The 19378-nt window shown below is 54.2% G+C and overlaps 3 protein-coding genes and 1 long non-coding RNA gene across 6 annotated transcripts; 2 read left to right on the forward strand and 2 right to left on the reverse strand.

The window, feature by feature from the left end:
- The first annotated feature begins 1 nt into the window (after position 1).
- SELENOT (selenoprotein T) lies at positions 2-6290 on the forward strand. The gene is made up of 6 exons (XM_032697322.1): positions 2-185; positions 1366-1476; positions 2551-2677; positions 3970-4057; positions 4737-4888; positions 5569-6290. Exons 1-5 carry the CDS (start codon positions 31-33, stop codon positions 4859-4861), a joined length of 606 nt encoding a protein of 201 aa, XP_032553213.1. The 5' UTR covers positions 2-30; the 3' UTR covers positions 4862-4888; positions 5569-6290.
- ERICH6 (glutamate rich 6) lies at positions 5869-12144 on the reverse strand. Of its 2 annotated transcripts, XM_032697317.1 has the most exons (10): positions 11959-12144; positions 11726-11883; positions 11556-11627; positions 10738-10802; positions 9786-9912; positions 9254-9503; positions 9033-9118; positions 8172-8324; positions 7684-7909; positions 5869-7283 (listed from the first exon to the last, which is right to left on the reverse strand). In XM_032697317.1, exons 1-10 carry the CDS (start codon positions 12103-12105, stop codon positions 7020-7022), a joined length of 1548 nt encoding a protein of 515 aa, XP_032553208.1. In that variant the 5' UTR covers positions 12106-12144; the 3' UTR covers positions 5869-7019. The 2 variants fall into 2 exon arrangements, with proteins under 2 accessions (XP_032553208.1, XP_032553207.1); XM_032697316.1 differs by having other exon boundaries at positions 9254-9912.
- Positions 6984-12319, forward strand: LOC116791409. The gene is made up of 3 exons (XR_004358736.1): positions 6984-8334; positions 10456-11638; positions 11842-12319. It is a non-coding gene; the product is annotated as an uncharacterized LOC116791409 (long non-coding RNA).
- A 1823-nt stretch (positions 12320-14142) lies between these two features.
- SIAH2 (siah E3 ubiquitin protein ligase 2) lies at positions 14143-17495 on the reverse strand. Of its 2 annotated transcripts, XR_004358735.1 has the most exons (3): positions 17010-17495; positions 16115-16821; positions 14143-14278 (listed from the first exon to the last, which is right to left on the reverse strand). XR_004358735.1 is itself a non-coding variant. In XM_032697320.1 (2 exons), exons 1-2 carry the CDS (start codon positions 17409-17411, stop codon positions 16264-16266), a joined length of 960 nt encoding a protein of 319 aa, XP_032553211.1. In that variant the 5' UTR covers positions 17412-17495; the 3' UTR covers positions 15789-16263. The 2 variants fall into 2 exon arrangements, 1 of the variants encoding a protein (XP_032553211.1); XM_032697320.1 differs by lacking the exon at positions 14143-14278 and having other exon boundaries at positions 15789-16821.
- Between the last annotated feature and the right edge of the window lie 1883 nt (positions 17496-19378).

A 19378-nucleotide genomic window follows, 5' to 3' on the forward strand; every position in this document is an offset into this window, starting at 1 on the left:
GGCGCGCGGAGCCTCGGCTGCGGCGGCGAGATGCGACCGGCGGGGCTGCGGCTGCTGCTGCTGCTGCTGCTGGCGGCGCTGGCGGCGGGACCGGGCGGCGGCGCGGCGGCGGAGCAGGGCGGGCTGCCGGCGAAGAAGCTGCGCATGGCCTACGCCACCGGGCCGCTGCTCAAGTTCCAGATCTGGTGAGGGGCGCCCGCCAAGATGGCGGCGGCCAAGATGGCGGCGCCCGCCAGGCCTTCGCCTTCCCCTCCCTCCCTCCTTCCACTCCCTCAGCGCTGCCGCGGCCTCGCTCGCTCGCTCTTACCGTCCTGGAGGGGCCGCCCGCGGTGCCGGGGGCCGCGGGGGAGCCGCCCCGCGCCGGGCGAGCTGCCGGGGCGCCAGGCCCGGCTGGGGCGTGGGAGGCGGCAGCGGCTGGCGGACGGCGGCCCTGCCAGTAGGACCCCCTTAAAATGCGGCCGCCCACCGTAAAAACGCGCTTTTCGGGCCCTTTGACGGCACGTGTGGCGTTCTGCTGGCGCGGGCTTACGCTTGGGAGGGATCGATGTTTTAGTAAAGGCTGCAGTTCTGTATGTGTTTTGGTGCAGTGCCTGGGTTGCAGTCGGGCCGCTCGGGCATTTCTGCACCATTGCGGGGGTGTTGCCGGTGCTGTGAGCGGCTCCGAGCGGAGCTGAGGCGGCCCCGGCGCACACGGAGTCTGTTTGCGGGGACAAAAACCCAACAGGCCCCGGGCCTGGGGCGGGCAGGGCCCGGTGCGAGCGGAGCAGAGCCCGGGCCGGGCCGTGCGTGTCTGTGAGGCACCGCGGGAGCGCTCGGTGGAAAATGCTGGGTTTGGGGTCTTTGGTGGCGATTGTCACCGCAGTTTTTGCAGAGGCGGCTGCAGAAAGGCGAGGCGGAGCACAGCTCGGGGATATTTAACTCCTGCAGGTCCCGTGCCGTGCTGACACAGGAGTGGCTGGGAGCGACGTTGCCTGTCTGGGCAGTCCCACCCCGCAGAGGGACTGCGGTGTAACAGCGAGAGATTCAGGAGGCTCTCTGTGAAGAGGTTTTTTTGGCACAGAGCAAGGGTCTGCTTACGTTGACTTCCTAACATAGTCCTAATTAACAGTTTTTTCCAGGGAAAGCAAGTGATTCGGTGCCTGTTGGGTGTTAGCAGAGTCAGTGTTGGGATGTGGAGCAAACCCGTGTCACATTAGGGTTCTCCTGCTGGCGGTTGTGATGTGTACTTTCACTGCAGATCGGTTTTTCTCTGTGGCATAAGAACTGTGGTTGTAACCTGAAGGGGTTATGATTGGGGTGAGTGCTGCTCAGCAGTGACTGACTGTGCAGCCCTCGAGCTGTGGTGACAATCCTGTCTGTGTCCAGTGTCTCCTGAGGCTACAGGCGGGTGTTTGAGGAGTACATGCGGGTCATCAGCCAGCGGTACCCAGACATCCGAATCGAAGGGGAGAACTACCTTCCTCAACCTATCTATAGGTAAGAAATGGCCAGCAGTACTGGCTGTCTGCTTTCCAGTGTTGAACACGTGCATTTACACTGAAATAATACTGGAAATGGAAACTGAAGGGGTTTTTGCATCGCGATTGCATGCAGAATGCACACTCAGTGCTTTTTTCCCTTTCAGGTAGCTGCCTTAGTCTTCCATAAAAATATCACCATCTGGATATGTGTATGATGAAGCTTGTGGTATCCAATCTGAAATTACGTAACTGTTTTTTTTTTTTCCACAGTGAATTTTCCCAGCTTTTCTTCATGCTGTATTGCAGCATAAATTCAATTTGTTGCTCAGGCTTACTCAGTGACAAATCCCTGTAATGGGTTAAGGGCACAGGAGGGAAAAGTTCATTTTTGACATATGAGTCATGGAGAGCTCACCTCAGGGGACAGGCTGCCAGGGTGTCCTTAGTTGCAGTTGGGGGGAAGCCCAAAGAAATTTGGAAAAAGACAAAAGGAAAATAGTGCTATTCTTGCTATTTAAAGCACTGTGCCCACGCTGGAGAGTGATGCCATAGTTACTGGGATGGCTCCTGGAGCGCTTTCTGGCCCAATTTCTGTCGGGGTTGCAGTGATGGAGGCTGCAGGGCACAGTGCCTGTGTGAGCTGACTCTGCCTGTGCGCAGTTCTGCCTCGCTGGGAAATGTTCTGTAGGAAATGTATCAATTAAATGTATCTCTGTAACATGGAACATTTTCAGAAACTGAATCTATTTCCCTGTTCAGACATGTTTAAGTTGAAAATAAATTCTCAATTAAGGTCTGCTGAGGAACAAGAGAATCCATGTGTGGTGTACAAGGAGGTGTCTTTCTGGGGTGCTGTACAAGAGCAGTGCCTTGCTGGGGGTATTGTTAATGTGTGTTGCTTTTTTGTTTTGTTGGTTTGTTTTTGGTTTTTTTTTTTTACAGCAAGATAAACTTACTTGGAAAGTTTTATGCTTCCTCTGAAACGTTTGATTGTATGCTGTCAAGGTTCTTGTAGTGAGGTGATGAATTACAGCGCATATGGTGAAGTAGAAGCTGAACCTTTCAGTCACTGGTGTGTTGTCTCCAACAGGCACATAGCATCCTTCCTGTCTGTCTTCAAACTAGTATTAATTGGCTTAATCATCGTTGGCAAGGACCCATTTGCTTTCCTTGGCATGCAAGCTCCAAGCATCTGGCAGTGGGGCCAAGAAAACAAGGTAAGGGACATAATTCTTTTACTTCAGAGTGACTTCACGGGTGCTCTGGGAGTCCCTCACAGTTCTGACTGATTTATCTTTCATAAGCAGCAGCCTTGCAGTAGCATAATTCTTATGCAGTGCTTTGGGCTTTTGACAGACCCAGGTGTGATTCTGTCATCTCTTTCCAAGCTGCTACTGCTGCAGAGGGACAGCTGAGGTTAGCATTGCTGACAAAGATGATAGAAGAGTTTATTATTTTTTAGGGCTCAAGAGTAGTATTTCAGGCCAGTACTGTTGGTGTTAAAATTGCAGCTTCCCTTCTTTGCTGTCTCATAACTGTTTTGCAGTTGATGTTTCCATCAGACTTCTGATAGATTGGGCAGCAATTCAATGGTGTTTAGAAAAATGGAGTTGAAATGTGGGTGTTTTGCAGAGCAGACTCTGGCATGACATTGTGGGAGAATATCCCTGTGAGTCAGTACTGATGATGCCAGGAGATTCGGGGTGTTGTACTCTGATTTAGAGTAACCTTATTCCAGATTTACTCCACTAAACTAAAGCGATTTACAGACCCTCAGACTGAGCTGCCCCGTGCCCTGGGTCTCTCACTGGCCAGTGTGAATGCCCAGAAGCTGTAATAGTTCCATCCAATGCTGTGCCCAGCCAGGCTGGCTGCTGTGCACTGCCCCTGTCCCTGTGCCAGGTTCTGTGGTGTTGCAGTGACCCGTGAGAGTGTGCCCATGAGCAGGGAAAGGGAGTTAAAAAGGTGCTGGTGATGAGGGAGGAGCTGCACTGCTGGAGATGCCATCCCATACACAGAAAATTCCAGATGAAGTGCTCAGAGATGTGCTGAAGGGCCTGTGGTTCCTGTGCACTCTGTGATTTGCCTCGCTGTGCTGTTTGTGCCTGTGCCTGATGCTCTGTGATCTGCAGTGTTGCTGTGACAGTGACAGGCAGGGTGTGGGAACAGCTGTGTTCCTGTGTCACCCTGCCAGCTCCCCTGCAGCCAGCTGTGACGGGGCTGGAGGTGTGCAGAGCTGGAGCAGGAACATGTACCTCACCTTGGTTTGAACCAGGGCTTAGAGCTGGGGAGGTTCAGAGCTGGTTTGGTGCTTGTCTGGGGCAGGCAAGGTGCACGGTCTGTGTAAAAGGAGGGAAGGGAGGTGTCTGTGGAGGGGAACATTCCTTGAGCAGTTCCTCCACACAGGGAGTTCAGAGACACCCGTGAATGTCCAGTGCTCACTGAGAATGAACAGCAGCATGTGTGGCTGCTGTGGCTGAGGTGTGTGTGGGTCTCTGTTCCCTTCCAGGTGTACGCCTGCATGATGGTCTTCTTCCTGAGCAACATGATTGAGAACCAGTGCATGTCCACCGGGGCTTTTGAAATCACTTTGAATGGTGAGCTGAGACTTTGTTTCACGGAATCTCGTGTTGCACATGTACACACATGAAAGCTGTGGAGCGAGGAGCAAATGTGGTGTGTGGAAATTGCTGGCCGTTTGGATCTGCAGATATCATCTGTCTCAGTAAATGATGAAAATCGTAGAAGTCTTATATTGCAGTTAATACAGATGTCAGAGTAGCTCTGTAAAAACTTAAAGGGACACTTGGTGAAGCACACTAGAGGACAGGGAAAGCATATAATTGGAGAGTTCGTGTCCCTAGCTGATCATTTCTGACTTAATGCACATCACACACAAAGAATGAACAAAACAGTTACTCCAAGGGACACAAACGGGAGAGCCTTGGAATCCTAAGGAATCCATTGCTATTCACAGATTTTCAGTACCAGTGGACAGCAGTACTGGTTGAAAGGAATGTCAGTGGATATTTTACACCTCTCCACCCATAAGATACACTTCTAAACAGAAGCATTAGACACTGCTCTCCTGGTTGGGCTGGAGCTTAGCATAGCCAGAGGTTGGAAGCATCGTTGATCCGGATGCTTCCCTCAGTATAGATCAGTACCAACTCACAGGGCTTCCTAGAGCTCCTCAGTTCCATGTGGACACCAGCCCTGTTTCCTGATGCTCCCAGTGTTAACAGTGCTTTTCTCCCTTCGTGTGTTCTGCACTAGATGTCCCGGTGTGGTCTAAGCTGGAGTCTGGTCACCTCCCTTCCATGCAGCAGCTTGTACAGATCCTTGATAACGAGATGAAGCTCAATGTGCACATGGAGTCAATGCCCCATCATCGATCATAGCCCCATGGAACAGCACTGAAACTCCTCGTAAGTCTCTTCCTGTCGCCAGTGCGTGTGCCCGGGTGTGACAGCACGCTGGAGACTGAGCGTTTGTTCAGTTCAGTGTTTTCCTGGAGAAGCAGCCTCTGTGACAGTCAATTTCTGGGTGTGGTATCACAGGGGCTGTTTGGGTGGGAGGTTTTGGGTTGAGGCTCGTTCTGCCTGTCTCAGAACGGGAAGCTGGCGTTTCATGAGGCAGGAGAAGCTGTGTTACTGTGTGCAGGAGGCCTGATGACAGTGAGGTGTGTGGTGCAGAGACCAGAAACACGCTGCATGATGTGCCTTAGAACAGCGTTTGTGCAGGGGATTTACATTTCCTTGGCTTGTAACCCAGTTGAATTGCACAACCTTGAAGAGCAGGACACTGTCCTGCCCTGTCCCTCTGCAAATGCTCCACAGCTTTTGGCAGCAGTGGTATTTTATGACAAAAACAATTCCATGTTCCCACGTCGTGTGTGGCTTTCAAAACACGTAGCTTATGATTCCCATGTGCCCCAGGTTTGCTGGCTCAGTGCAGGTGTGCCCCAGCTGTGCCCAGGTGTGCTGTCTCAGTGCAGGTGTGCCCCAGCTGTGCCCAGGTGTGCTGTCTCAGTGAAGGTGTGCCCCAGCTGTGCCCAGGTGTCCCGGCGCAGGGGCGTTGCCGGCAGTAACGCGGTGTCTCCCCACAGGCATTGGGTGGTGGTTCCCGGGCCGCGTGGCGCAGACCCATGAAGGCCTGTGCTGAAGACAGACGCTGTTGGTGCAGGCTGGACGCCTCTCTCGCAGCCACGTTGAGCCTCCTGGACAAACACTCAATGAGCCCCGTTTCGGTGCTGGCCGGTCCCACACTGCACAGCCACGAGTGCAATAATACTGTATAGTTTTTTTAAGACTTCATTCGACCAGTTCATAGCTCAGCAATGCAGGCATTACTAATGGTAACTTATTTTATATTCATGTTTCACACAATGGCAGATTGAGTTGATACCTAATTTTTCCTTGGAAAAAGAAAAGTTTGTTTAATCTGTTGTATTTTATATGAATTTATGTTCTTTTTGTAGTTTAAAATGAAGTTATAGGAGTGTCTGATACTGTCCTAAACTGTTGAGTAATTGACAGCTGTCTACAAATTCTCTCTAATGTGGTTAAAACAGGTTTGTATATTTTTCAAAATCTATGACAGAGTAGAACAGTGTGTTATATATTGAATTATATAAGCAAAATTACATGCGGATTAGTTACATCATTTGGTGACTTCAGTGAAAATTAAGATCAGCTGCTCTTTAATCATGTGGGCCAGCTCCAGCGGTTCTTCCTTGGCAGTTGGAAAGATGAGCTGGGCCTTCCTGCTGTCCTGAATAGAACCCAAAAACATTAATTGAAATAAAAGAGTTCCCATTTCCTGTGTGAAGTACCTTGTTTGTCACTGATGGACATTCTTGGAATTGCAATTGAAAAACCACATAAAATGCCAACTTTCCAAGGTCACTGAGCTTGTGTCTGTCGTGTGTAAGCCCCCCGAGAACCTCTGCGTGCCGGGAGGGGCACGTGGGGCTTGGCCTTGTTCTTTGGGCAGCTCCACAGCTCAGGTGTGGCCACCCTGGGGAAAGATGGCCAGGTGAACCCCAGGCAGCTCTGGGGGGCTGCCAGCTGCAGCCCCTGTGGCCCAGGGGCCTCTAAATGCGTGCTGAGGGCTTGGTGTTTGCAGTGCTTTAACCAGAGCTCGTCCCGGGCTGCAGCTGGTGCTCCCTGGGGCCGATTGTAGGTGATCGCCTTGGGTACTCCGTGGTCATTTGTCTCTCTCTGCACAGGGAACCACCTTGTCTTGTACTGGCAGCTCAGCTGCCAGCAGCACTGGTGCCAGGGACACTTGGGCATCCTGCTGGTGCCACCTCATCAGGAGCAGCAAAGTGGTGCCTGTGTGGTGATCTGAGCAAAGCCCCCTCGTGCCTCCATTGCCAAGGTGAGCTCAGTGTGGGCCGGTGCTGCCTGCCCTGGGCGAGACCCCCGAGGGGCCGTGGGGATGAGCCCCGGGCTGCCCTTTGCTCACAGCAGGGCAGGGCCGAGGGGAGCCCTCGTGAGCGTGTGCAGGTGCCGTGGCTGGGGAGTGTCTCTGCTCACACCACACACGTGCTGCTGCTCAGAGCTGTGCGTTTACTATGGCCCGGATGGAGCTGCGCAGCTCCTCGCTGATGTCGGCGGCAGCGCAGAGCTCCATGATCTTCGCAGCCTGGCTCAGGACGTACGCGGGAGGCTGCATTTTGTTCCACTGCTCACTGGAAGGAAAGCTGATGCATCCCCGCATGCTGTTGAAGAGCTGCAGGATCCTGACCCGGAAGGCATGCAGCAGGAGCTCGTCCCTGCCCAGCCGGGCTGGGGCAGGCGGCCCCCCGGCAGCACCGACCTGCGGAGAGGAGGGAACGTGTCAGTAGAGCCACCGCAGCCTGGGACACGGGGCTTCCTTCCCCTCCCAGCCCCTGGGACAGGAGCCTGTGGAGGAAGAGAGTTGCCATGGACCCTGCCCACATGGACCACAGCTCTTCTCCATGGCAGAGCCAGGGTGACACCTGGGGACACAGCCAGGGACACCAAGGACCCAGAAGTGCTTCCCACACTGACTCCTTGCAGAGAGCCGTGGCTGGCAGGTGCCCTGTCTGCGTGGGACTGGCAGGGGTACAACACTGCTTGCTTTTTGAGGGGCAGGAGCATGGGGCAACATGGGAATTAGCATGCTTCCCTATGGAGAGGAGATTCCCTGGCTGCCCCACTCCCGATGTGGGGAGCAGCTCTGCATGGAGAAATACCTGCACTTTGGTCCCCATGTTGAACTTTGCCTGTCGCCCCATGGCGAGGAAGGAGATGATGATCTTGTCCTGGGCCAGAATCCTGACCCCCACGTGCCGGTTCAAGGAGATGAAGATGGGGCTCAGTGGGACATGGGGTCCTGGTGACATGTTTGGCCACGTCCACCTTTTCACCCTGCTGCCTGCTTGGTCCAAATACTGCCCTCCTTGGATACTCATGTTTATCCTAAAAGAGAGGGAAGTGGAAACTGAACCCTGCAGCTCCCATGGCAGAATGTCCCTCATTCCCCTCAAGGGTCAGGACAGAGGCACAGCAGGGTCAGGGTCTGTTCCCCGCCTCCCAAGGCATAGCTGGGGTCGCCTTGCTGCTCTGGGGGGCACCCGAAGCAGGGCCTATGAGCTGCTGGATTTGTCAATTTTTGGATGCTATTAAAAATACCCTTTGTGGCCTTTGCAAAGCCAGTGGAGAGCACAGCTGCTGAACGCACCACTCATCTCCGTTGGGGTAATAGCACGTGCTCCTGCCGTCGGACTGGAACAGCGCGCGGATTTTGGCAGTCCTCGGCTCGTCTTCCTGTACTGTGCAAATCATCTGGTCTCCCTCTCGTGTAACCATGATGGCCAGGTTTCCAGATGGATAGCTTCTGCCAGGTAAGGTGTTCGTAACCCCCTGCCTTGCTGGTTGGTCTGTTATTACACACTAAATACTTCAGGGCACTACTTGGGAGTATAAAATCTCATATGTTAAAGGTGTCACCTGGGACACTGCCAGTGTTTTGCTTTGGTGGCAAAGCTCAGGTACACTTCCATACCTCCCCGGGTCAGAAAGAAGTCAGCCACAGCAATGAAAAATAACATGGGTGACTTAAAATGTTGTGGCTTTAACAGTGGGGTCCCTGGGTGAAAGTGCCCTGTTTTCTTGCATCAGACAGTAGTGACTCACACTGGTAATCCCAGGCTGTCTGTGCTCCTCTGAGGCACTGCCTGCAGCACAGACATATCTGCCGTGTGCTGGTGGGACTCTGCTGGTTTGTCCCCTGGGGTCAGAATGGGACTGAGCGCTTTGGGAGCCCCCAGGGTCAGCAGGGCCCTTCCTGGGTGGCCAGAACTCGGGAGTGGGTCTGACTGCTGGGTTGGGTGCTGGATGCAAGTGCCCATCCCTCATCAGAGCTGCTGCCTGCTCTGGGAAACCTCAGCCCAGGAGCTGTGTCAGGTGTTGCTGCTGCTGCTCCTCAGACAGAGCAAGTGGGAGTGGTGAGCTGGGTTGTTCATGATAAAGTGAACTGGCAAACATTTAAAATTAGTTATACCCCTGGACTAATGTGGGCAAGTGAACCCTGTAAGGATACAATAACTGTGAGGTTCCATCTGGGAGCAGGGTAAGGAATTTCCTTCCATGTTTATAGTACTTTTGCACCAATTTACTCTTCCTCACCTAAGATTAGAAGGATAAAATGGATGAGAGCAGGCTGGCACAGCTGCCTGTGAAGATGGGCAGTACCAGGCTCTGGCTGCTCGGAGCATGGACACATTCAAGGTGCACCCGTCGCCGTCGGCCGCAGGTACCTGCCTTCCTCCCCAGGGGCCTGAAACCAGAGCTGGTGACACGGCAGGACATGGGCTCCTCCATGAGCTCGAGCTTGGGCTGCTCCTCCATGAGCTCAAGCTTGGGCTGCTCCTCCATGAGCTCGAGCTTGGGCTGCTCCTCCATGAGCTCGAGCTTGGGCTGCTCCTCCATGAGCTCGAGCTTGGGCTGCTCCTCGAGGTCAGGTTTAGGCTGTTCCTCAAGCTCAGGCTTGGGCTCCTTCTCAGGCTCGGGCCCAAGCTCGGGCCTAGGCTCCTCCTTGGGCTTGGGTGTGGTCTCCTTCTTGGGCTCAGACTCAGGCTCGGGCCCAAGCTTGGGCCCAGGCCTGGGTCTAGGCTCCTCCTTGGGTTCAGGCTTGGGCTCTTCCTCAGGCTCCTCCTTGGGCTCGTACTCCTCTTTGGACTTGGGCTCGGGCTTGGGCTCAGCCTCGGGCTTGGGCTCAGCCTCGGGCTTGGGCTCAGCCTCGGGCTTGTGCTCAGCCTCGGTCTCCTCCTTGTGCTCGGGCTGGAGCTCCTCCTCAGGCTTGGGCTCGAGCTCGGGCTCAGCCTTAGGCTTGGGCTCGGGCTCCTCCTCGGTCTTGGCTACACTTCCAGCAGGCATCGGCATCTCGCCCTTGGGCGATGTGGTTCCAGCTTCGTGTGAACCTGGAGAGCACAGGGAGGGCTTGTGTGTAGCAGGGAGGGCTGGCAGTGCCCACCACGGGCTGCCCAACACCTCTGCTGGTGTGGGAATTCCTGGCTGAAATGCTTCATCCTGGGAGTCTGTCTCAAGGTATTTTTTAACAAGGGCAGCCCAAAGTGCTCAGCTATTTCAGAACAGGAGAGAACAGGATTATGATAAAAGATGTCAGTTTTTCACTTATTTGTATACACACATCTGTGTAAATAGCGACTTTTTGGGATAGGATTTGGTTCCATGCGCTGGAACTGACAAACGGAGATCCCTGGTAGTGCAGAAGTCTCAGTGCCCTGCCATCCTCTCTGAAAACGTGCTCATTTGTAAATCTGGTTCACCTGTTCTTAGTCAAACTCTGGTTTTAGAGCTAGACCCAAAGGCTGCTCAGTCACCCACAGCCTGGGCTAGGAAGTGGTGGAGTATCCACCTGATCAGGCAAAATGGGGATCACCCTCATTCTGGCAGTTCCTACCTCCCAAGGGCTTGGCTTTGCCAACTTGTCCTTCTCTCAGGTTAGGTTCTGTGCATCTCAGCTGGAAACCTCACATATAAATACTGAAAGTCATGGCAAGGAGGCCCTGTCTGTGCAAGGGGGATGTGCCTGCTTTTGTGTTCTCCCGGGAGGGATGGTTTAGTACAGCTGGATCTGTATCTAATTTAATGGGATTGCACACCTGACAATGAACAAACGCGTTGCTCTATAAGATCCTCCTGTTCAGTTAGACACCAGCAATTCCACTGAATACATTGTTGTGATAAATGGACAAATAAATCCATAAGAAATGCCAACTCACCTTCAGTGGCAGTCGGCTCCAAAGACAGGACGGGTGACCCTCTAGACAGATGGCTCTCCTGCTGCCTGGAAAACAGAAGTGTTCCTGATAGACATTTCATGTATCCTGTTTGGAAGGCTGGAAGTACTGGATATCCCTGCCTTAGGAACACAACTTTCTGAACCTGTTTTTCTCTCCACTCACACAATTGCAAGTAATAGAGGCAGCAGAGTATCACTAAAATACTCATATCTCAGGAGAAAAGAATTGCTCCCACACAGATTCCAGTGAACAGACTCTGTCATTGCAGTGGCATCAGTTCTGCTGGCAGGAGAGCTGAACATTGTAAACAGGTTTGGATCAAGATTTTATGTGAAAGAGGAGAGCTGCCCACAAGAAAACAGCTCATCTCCAGCAATATTTTCCCTATTCTTGTGTAGCTTCCTATAAATCTGACTGTGACAGTGGTTTGGTGCGTGCTCTGTACGTAGTAGGAGGCACTTGCACTCTCAGGCTGAGAAGGATCTTCAGGGAAACCAAGTTTACTTCCAGGTGTACTGGTTTACTTTTCCTTGAGCCTGTACTGGAGGCTTAGACTCTTGCACAAGGTTTGGGCCGAGAACTTGAAGAGTTCTTGTGACGGGAAATTGGAATCCAAACATATGCCAGAGTTTATGGAGCAAAACAGAAATAAAAACTCCAGCTTTGTTTCAGTGCCTGAGGTAAAAGCTACACCCAAATACTGTCCCTTCCCAGAGCTGTGTCTGTGCTCTTGTCTCTGTCTGTCTCTAGATATTTCATCTGTTAGCACAGGAATTAGCACTTCACTCAGCACGTACCTTGTCTCCTCCTTGTGCAGTCCAGTTACAGAGGAGTCAGGGGGGACTGGAGAGAATCCGAACTCGTGGTGCCTGAAACAAAGGTTTTTCTTCTTTCATTCCCTCTCCCTGCAGTTTCTTAATGCTCCTTTTCCCTAGGAGTTGCCTGTTGTTCCCAGTTCTCCCAGTACCTCTGGTTCTCTTGCTCCTTTGACTGCAGCTGATGGGCTTCGGAGCCGTGGTATTCATGGGTGCTGACGGCTCTGGGAATGCTGCAGGCATCCTTGAGCCTCTTCCTCTCCTTCAGGATGAACTCATAGAGGTCTCGGTGGCTCTTGCAGCAGAATCTCTGCAAGGTGGAAGAGCGGAGCCTTGAGTGCAGCTGTTCCACAGCAAATCCCTGCTCGTCCTTCCCTCAGCTTACGTATTCCATGTCCTTGGAGAAAGGGACATCCTCAAGGACAGGGACATCCTCAAGGAAAGGGACATCCTCGGGGAAAGGGAATGGCCTCAGCAGGCTGCCGCAGTACTCACATCTCGGCTCAGTGTCCTCCTCTGCCTGCAGTGACATGGGGAGAGTGGGGAGGAGGGACAGGGGGGACCAGCCCCCAGATCCCCCTGTTAGTGTGAGGAAAGAGGGCTCTGCTCAAAATGCAACATGACAAAGCGCCCAAGGGTGGTTACAACTCATCTATGTCTGGGATATCTTGGAATGATTTAACTCAAAATATTGAGTTCAGGAAACGACCAAAAAGAAAAGCAGATCTGTGGTAAATAAATAAATAAATGCCCCCAAAGAAAGGGAATGACTGTGGTATTTATTAGCCTTACTCCTTCCGGCGAAAGCTGAGAGCACAGAATTGCTGTAGCTGAGGATTCAGATGTGTTAACCCATTCAAACACATTGTGTGGGCTTTGGAGAGAAAAAGCTGCTGATGGCTGCAGTCATGGGGAGTTTCTGAGGAACCAGTGACACAGGGCTGGTCACATCTGACCAGACTGAACCCAGGGTGGCTGCAGGGTGTACTTTGAGGATGGGTACTGGATATCCTGAAACAAAGTTTCCTTGCTCCCAATCTCGTGCCTCGGATCAACTCTCTGGTGACTTCACTCTGCTAAGGGTTATGGAGAACTGTGTACCCTGCTCGTATTCTGTGACTGTACCTATTTATCTGCATTTTGTCCCTGCTTTAGCCAGAGGCCAAAACCTCCCGCTGGGAAATTCTCAGCGGCGGGGAGAGGCCGCGCAGGTAGGTGTGCACACCCAGCCCTTCCCAACAGCCGCGCACCACAAAAACCCCGTCCCCACGGGGCTGCTGCGGCAAAGGACTTTGGTTCCACGCTCCGCGGGACGGCGGGAGTGAGGCAGAGAAGGGGAGCGCCCGGCCCGCACCCACCTCGAGGCGCGCGGGTGCCCGCGAGGCCTCCCGTCTGTAGGCCAGGAGGGCGGGCAGGGCCGGGGGGGCCCCACAGCGCGGCTCTGCCGGGCCACCTGCACCCTCCCGAGGGGGCTGCCCCGGCCCACGGCCCTTCCCATCGCCCGGCCCGGCCATCCCCGCCCGCTCCGCTGCCGTCTCCGGGGTGACGCGTCGGGCGCGGGGGCCGCCGGGACCGAGCGCGGCGGCGGCTCCGCCTCAGGCCCGGCCCGGCCCCGTCCGGGCCGCTCCACCCTCACAAGGTAAGAATGAGGGTCTGGACAGGGGGACGGGGATGGGGGGGGGTCCGGGCGGCCCGTTAGGGCCGCCCGGGCCACCCCCCCATCCCCGTCCCCCTGAAGAAGACCCCCACCCATCACCCATCACCTCCCCATCCCCATCCCGCACAAGGTAAGGATGAAGGGCTGGGCAGGGGGACGGGGATGGGGGGGGGGTCCGGGCGGCCCGTTAGGGCTGCCCGGACCACCCCTCCCATCCCCGTCCCCCTGCAGAAGACCCCCACCCATCACCCCCACATCCCCATCCCCCTGCAGAAGACCCCCACCCATCACCTCCCCATCCCCCTGCAGAAGACCCCCACCTTGCCTCGGTTGTGCTGAAAGCACAGGTGTTAACGCACACCTGTTGGAGCCCCGGCTTTACTCTGATCCCACTTAAGCAGGAGGCAATTAGTTTCGCCTGGAGTTCTGCCAGCACAGTGTGCAAGTGAGACCAGGTGTGGGATCTTTAATCATTGGTATGCAAATGCCTAGAGAGTAATTCCTCGGGGTTTTTTTTTTTGCCCATGGTCACTCCTAAATTCTTAAGGCCAGACTTGAGCTTCCCTTTGTTGAGGCCGAACTTGTTCTCCTGCACTTTCCGGGTGCTGGTGGTGGCTCTGCAGAGCTCGGGCTTAACTCCAGAGAGCCCTTCCCTGGGGGAACGCTGTTACCCCTCTGGATTGTGCTTATTCACACCAAACCTCACCTGTCACTTTACCTGCAGTTTTCCACTATCATGAGGCCTCCCACTGCCAGTCCCTCAGTGGACTGTGCCTCCTGCAAACAGCACACGCCCGAGATTTGGCACAGCCGCACGTGGAGCTGGGATTTGTCGCCAGTGATTCAGGCAGAACATTCCGGTGGCAGAGGGGGAGCTGCAGGCAGAGTCAGCTGTGGTGACAACCTGTGATTCAGTTGCAGAGGTCAGGCTGTCACCGCTGTCTCTGGGACTCCTGTCTCCCCTCTGTTGCTCTGCTCCTGTCGCAGAGTGGCCGTGTCTGGCAGCGGGAGGTGGTGGGGACAAGGACCCCGGCGGGGTGAGCCAGCCCTCCTGGGGGAATCCCTGCTGGTCCAGCACGGCTGAGGACACAGAGTCACCGCGGAGAAGCTGCCACGCACATGTGTGTTAGCACAGCTCCACAGCGTTGGTTTTGCAAAATATTTATTGCAAAATAAAAGTAAATATGGCAACAAAACTTAAATAGCAAATGACGTGACACTGGCCATAAAGCTCTTGCTATATTATGAGTCTTTTACAATAATCAATATTGTCAAGTGTGTCTCCCAGGGCAGCTGCAGGGGGACAGCCCGAGTCTGTCGCTGTGTCACCGGCTCCAGCTGTCTGGGATCTGTGAGAATTGTGCCTCCTGCTCGCACCTGTACCTGGCCAGATCCCCCTACACCAGACAGGAGTCACACAGGAGTACCTTCCATGCTCCCTGAAACCTGCTGGGCTGTACCCCAGCCCCTCCTCCTCTTTTTCCTTTTAAAGCCGCTGCAGCTGACCCACTGCCCATCCCCTTCCATAAGGTAGCAGGGAATGGAGAGACATTGCTGAAGTACCTACTGCTCCTGCTTTGAGTCACAGATTCTTCTGTGAGAGGTTGCTTGGATTTCTTTCCCTTCCCACCTACTAGGAAAAGACAGGCAGCCTTGGAGGAGAGACTGTTGGAGCAGCCAGGGATCAAGTTAGGAAAGCTAAAGCCTGACAGAATTAAACCTGGCCAGGGACGTCAAGGGCAACAAGCAAAGCCTCTACAGGTACATCGGTGATAAAAGGAAGAGTAGAGAAAATGTGGGCCCTCTCCAGAAGGAAACGAGAGACCTGGTTCCCCAGGACATGGAGAAGCCTGGGATACTCAGTGATGTTTGTTCAACCTTCATGGCAAGTGCTCCAGCCACAGCACCTGAGCCACAGGAGGCAAAGGCAGGGAGTGGGAGAAGGAAGAACTGCCCACCGTGGGAGAGGATCAGGGTCGAGGTCTAAGGGACCTGAAGGGGCACAAGTCCATGGGACCTAACGAGATGCACCCATGGGTCCAGAGGGAACTGGCAGAGGAAGTGGCTCAGCCACTATCCATCATGTTTGAGAAGTCATGGCAGTCCAGTGAAGTTCTCATGGAGTGCAAAAAGGGAAACATAACTCCCCTTTTTTAAAAAGGGGAGTAAGGAAGACCCAGGGAACTACAGGCTGGTAAGTCTCACCTCGGTGCCCAGCAAGAGCATGGAGCAGATTCTCCTGGTAACTATGCTAAGGCACATGGAAAATAAGGAGGTGATTGGTGACAGCCAACATGGCCTTACTAAGGGCAAATCATGAGAACCTGGAGCCCCTTCCAGTGCCTATAGGTGCTACAAGAGAGCTGGAGAGGGACTTTGGACAAGGGCCTGGAATGACAGGACAAGGCAGAATGGCTTCCCACTGCCAGAGGGAAGGGTTATATGGGATACTGGGAAGAAATTCTTCCCTGTGAGGGTGGGGAGGCCCTGACACAGGTTGCCCAGAGAAGCTGTGGCTGCCCCATCCCTGCAAGTGTCCAAGGCCAGGCTGGACAGGGCTTGGAGCAACCTGGGCTGGTGGAAGGTGTCCCTGCTCATGGCAAGGGGATTGGAATAGATGATCTTTAAGTCTCTTCCAACCCAAACCCTTCTGTGATACTGCAGCCTGTTATTAGAGCTCACCAGTGAGAGAGCGAATCTGTACTGCTGCTTAAAGGGCTTTTAGGTGCGCTCCAAACAGGAGCTTCTTAAGCCACATGTCCAACGGAAGCACTCTTTACATAAAATACAATTAAATTATAAAAGGTAACTGTGTGTGTGTGTGTGTAATCTTCCTAAGGCACCCAAGAATTTTAAAAGACCTTGTCCCACTCATGTTACTTACAGGACACTCTTGTTCCTCTTCTCCCCAAAGTCACAACTTGCTGGCTAGTCAGGAACCTTAAGCGTACACGATGACATAGTTGAACGGCATTAAAAACGGGAACCAAAAGCAAACCCCCGGTGAAGCAACTACGTCCAGACAGCTTCGGGTCACGGACAGCACATGGAAATGGTCACGTTAATGCCGAGGTTCCCGTTGTCAGCGAAGAGGTGCGCGGTGGCCGTGTCAAAAACGAGGCAGTTGCTGTTGCGGATGGCCACGGACACTCCGTCGTGGATGGAGCAGGGGGAGGCCTCCCAGGTCAGCCGGTGGCAGTTGCCGTGCAGTTCCAGCCTGTACTGAAAGTTCTCCGCCTGCTTTCGGGTGCCGATGAGCAGCACAGTGGCGAAAAACTGCTGGTGGCCTTCGCACTTCTCCTGCTTCTTCAGCACCAGCATGAAGTGGTGGCTGAAGCACGACTGCATCATCACCCAGTCCACTGCCCCCGGCAGGTTAATGTCTGTGGCGAGGAAAATGATGTCTTCTCCCTGAAGGGTGGTGATGCTTTTGTGGGCGTGCATGAGGTGGGACATCACGGCTTCCAGCGACCCCTCCCAGTCGCAGGAGGTACCGGGGCACGGGCAGGAGTAGGGACGGTACTCGCAGACGGCTTCGTGCTTTGGCTTTTCCGTGTGGTGGAGCGTCAGGGAGCAGCCTGTCGTGGCATACTGGGGAAAAAAAAGGCCAAATACGAGCCGTCAGGAAAGGCACCGGCGCTGGGTGATGGGGATGTGGGGGTGATGGGTGGGGGTCTTCTGCAGGGGGACGGGGATGGGGGGGAGGCCCGGGCGGCCCTAACGGGCCGCCCGGACCCCCCCCCCCATCCCCGTCCCCCTGCCCAGCCCTTCATCCTTACCTTGCACGGGAAGAGGACAGCCGAGGCCACCTTCTCCATGGCCAGGTTCCTGATGTTGGGGGTGAGGGAGCCCCGACAGGTGGGGCAGAGGCTCAGCTGCTGCCGGCATTGCTTGCACACGAGGTGCCCGGCCTGGCACTGCAGGATGGGCGGCAGGACATAGTCGAAGCAGATGGGGCACTCGAAGAGCGAGGTCAGCTCCTGCTGCTGCTGCTGCTGCTGCTGCTGCTGGGGGGGAGGAAGAGGAGGAGGAGGAGGAGGGGGAGGCGGCGGAGAAGCCCCGCCGGGCCCCGGCAGGACGGCGGCGGGGGACGGGGCGTGATGCTGCTGCTGCTGCTGCTGCTGCTGCTGCTTCCCGCAGGGCTTGCTAGGGCCGGGGCCGGCGGAGGACGGGCGGCTCATCGCGCCTCGGCACCATCGGACCGCGCTGGGGAGGGAGAGGGAGAGGGAGGGGAAGGAGGGAGAGGAGGAGGAGGAGGAGGAGGACGGGGGGAAGGACGGACGGGGCGGCGCTGGGAGAGCGGCGGCTGCGCGGCCCCTGCCCCGCTCCCGGCGGGCCCCGCGCGGGCGGAACCGGCACCGGCGGGGACGGAGTGTGATCCGTGTGTGTGTGTGTGTGTGTGTGTGTGTGTGTGTGTGTGTGTGTGTGTGTGTGTGTGTGTGTGTGTGTGTGTGTGTGTGTGTGTGTGTGTGTGATGTGTGTGTGTGTGTGTGTGTGTGTGTGTGTGTGTGTGTGTGTGTGTGTGTGTGATGTGTGTGTGCTCTGTGTGTGTGTGTGTGTGTGTGATGTGTGTGTGTGTGTGTGTGTGTGATGTGTGTGTGTGTGTGTGTGTGTGTGTGCTCTGTGTGTGTGTGTGTGTGTGTGGTGTGTGTGTGTGTGTGTGTGTGTGTGTGTGTGTGTGTGTGTGTGCTCTGTGTGTGTGCTCTGTGTGTGTGTGTGTGTGTGTGTGTGTGTGTGTGATGTGTGTGTGTGTGTGTGTGTGTGTGTGTGATGTGTGTGTGTGTGTGTGTGTGTGTGATGTGTGTGTGTGTGTGTGTGTGTGTGTGTGTGTGATGTGTGTGTGTGTGTGTGTGTGTGCTCTGTGTGTGTGTGTGTGTGTGTGTGCTCTGTGTGTGTGTGTGTGTGTGTGTGCTCTGTGTGTGTGTGTGAGTGTGTGTGGTGTGTGTGTGTGTGTGTGTGTGTGTGTGTGATGTGTGTGTGTGTGTGTGATGTGTGTGTGCTCTGTGTGTGTGTGTGTGTGTGGTGTGTGTGTGTGTGTGTGTGTGAGGTGTGTGTATGATATATGTGATGTGTGTGATGTGTGTGTGTGCTCTGTGTGTGTGTGAGGTGTGTGTATGATATATGTGATGTGTGTGATGTGTGTGCTGTCTGTGCTCCATTTGTGCTCCGTGTGTGCTGTGTATGTGATGTGTGTGTGCTCCGTGTGTGTGATGTGTGTGATGTGTGTACTGTGTGTGTGCTCCGTGTGTGCTGTGTGATGTCTGTGTGTGTTCCGTGTGTGTGTGCTGTGTGTGCTCCCTGTGTGCTCCATGTGTGCTGTGTGTGCTGTGTATGTGCTCTGTGTGTGCTGTGTATGTGCTCTGTGTGTGCTGCGTATGTGCTCTGTGTGCGTGCTCCCTGTGTGCTCCATGTGTGCTGTGTGTGTGTGTGCTCCCTGTGTGCTCCCTGTGTGCTCCGTGTGTGCTCCCTGTGTGCTCACTGGGGCCATGCCCCCTCACTGGGGCTGTCAAAAAAATGATAAAAGATGTTTTTGGGCTGATGTAAAATGTTCTGCAGAATGAGGTGTTTTCTTAGCTCTGGTTTTACATAGGGGGACCAGACAAGGGGAGAAGTTGGGCTGGTTTCATTCCCCAGACAAAAAAAAAAAAAAAAGAAAAAGTTTTTTGGGAAAAACCCGGCAGTTTAAACAACATCTCTTTCAGTAACACCAGATAAGTGAATCACGGAACAATAGAAACACAGAATTGCTTAGGTTGGAAAAACCTTTAAGATCATTGAGTCAAACCATTAACTTAGAGCTACCAAGGCCACCACTAACTAGTGTCCCTTGGCATCACATCTATGTGTCTGTCAAATCCCTCCAGAAATCAGAGAGTCACAAAATGGTTTGGGTTGAGAGGGACCTTAAAGCCCATCCAGTTCTACCCTGGATCCAGAAGGAAGACTCCTTCCACTAGACCACATTGCTCCAAGCCCTGTCCAACCTGGCCTTGAACACTTTCAATATTGTTTTCTCCGGAGTTCTTCCTGCAGTTTGGTTCTGAGGGGTTTTGTCCATCAACAAGCAACACTTTGTTCTGAGATACCCACACAGAGCATTTCTAACCAAAGTGGTATTACCTGTGAGCAGGTCTGCAGGAGAGGGGCC

Source organism: Chiroxiphia lanceolata, chromosome 10, assembly GCF_009829145.1.
Source record: "Chiroxiphia lanceolata isolate bChiLan1 chromosome 10, bChiLan1.pri, whole genome shotgun sequence".
Classification (NCBI taxonomy): Eukaryota; Metazoa; Chordata; class Aves; order Passeriformes; family Pipridae; genus Chiroxiphia; species Chiroxiphia lanceolata.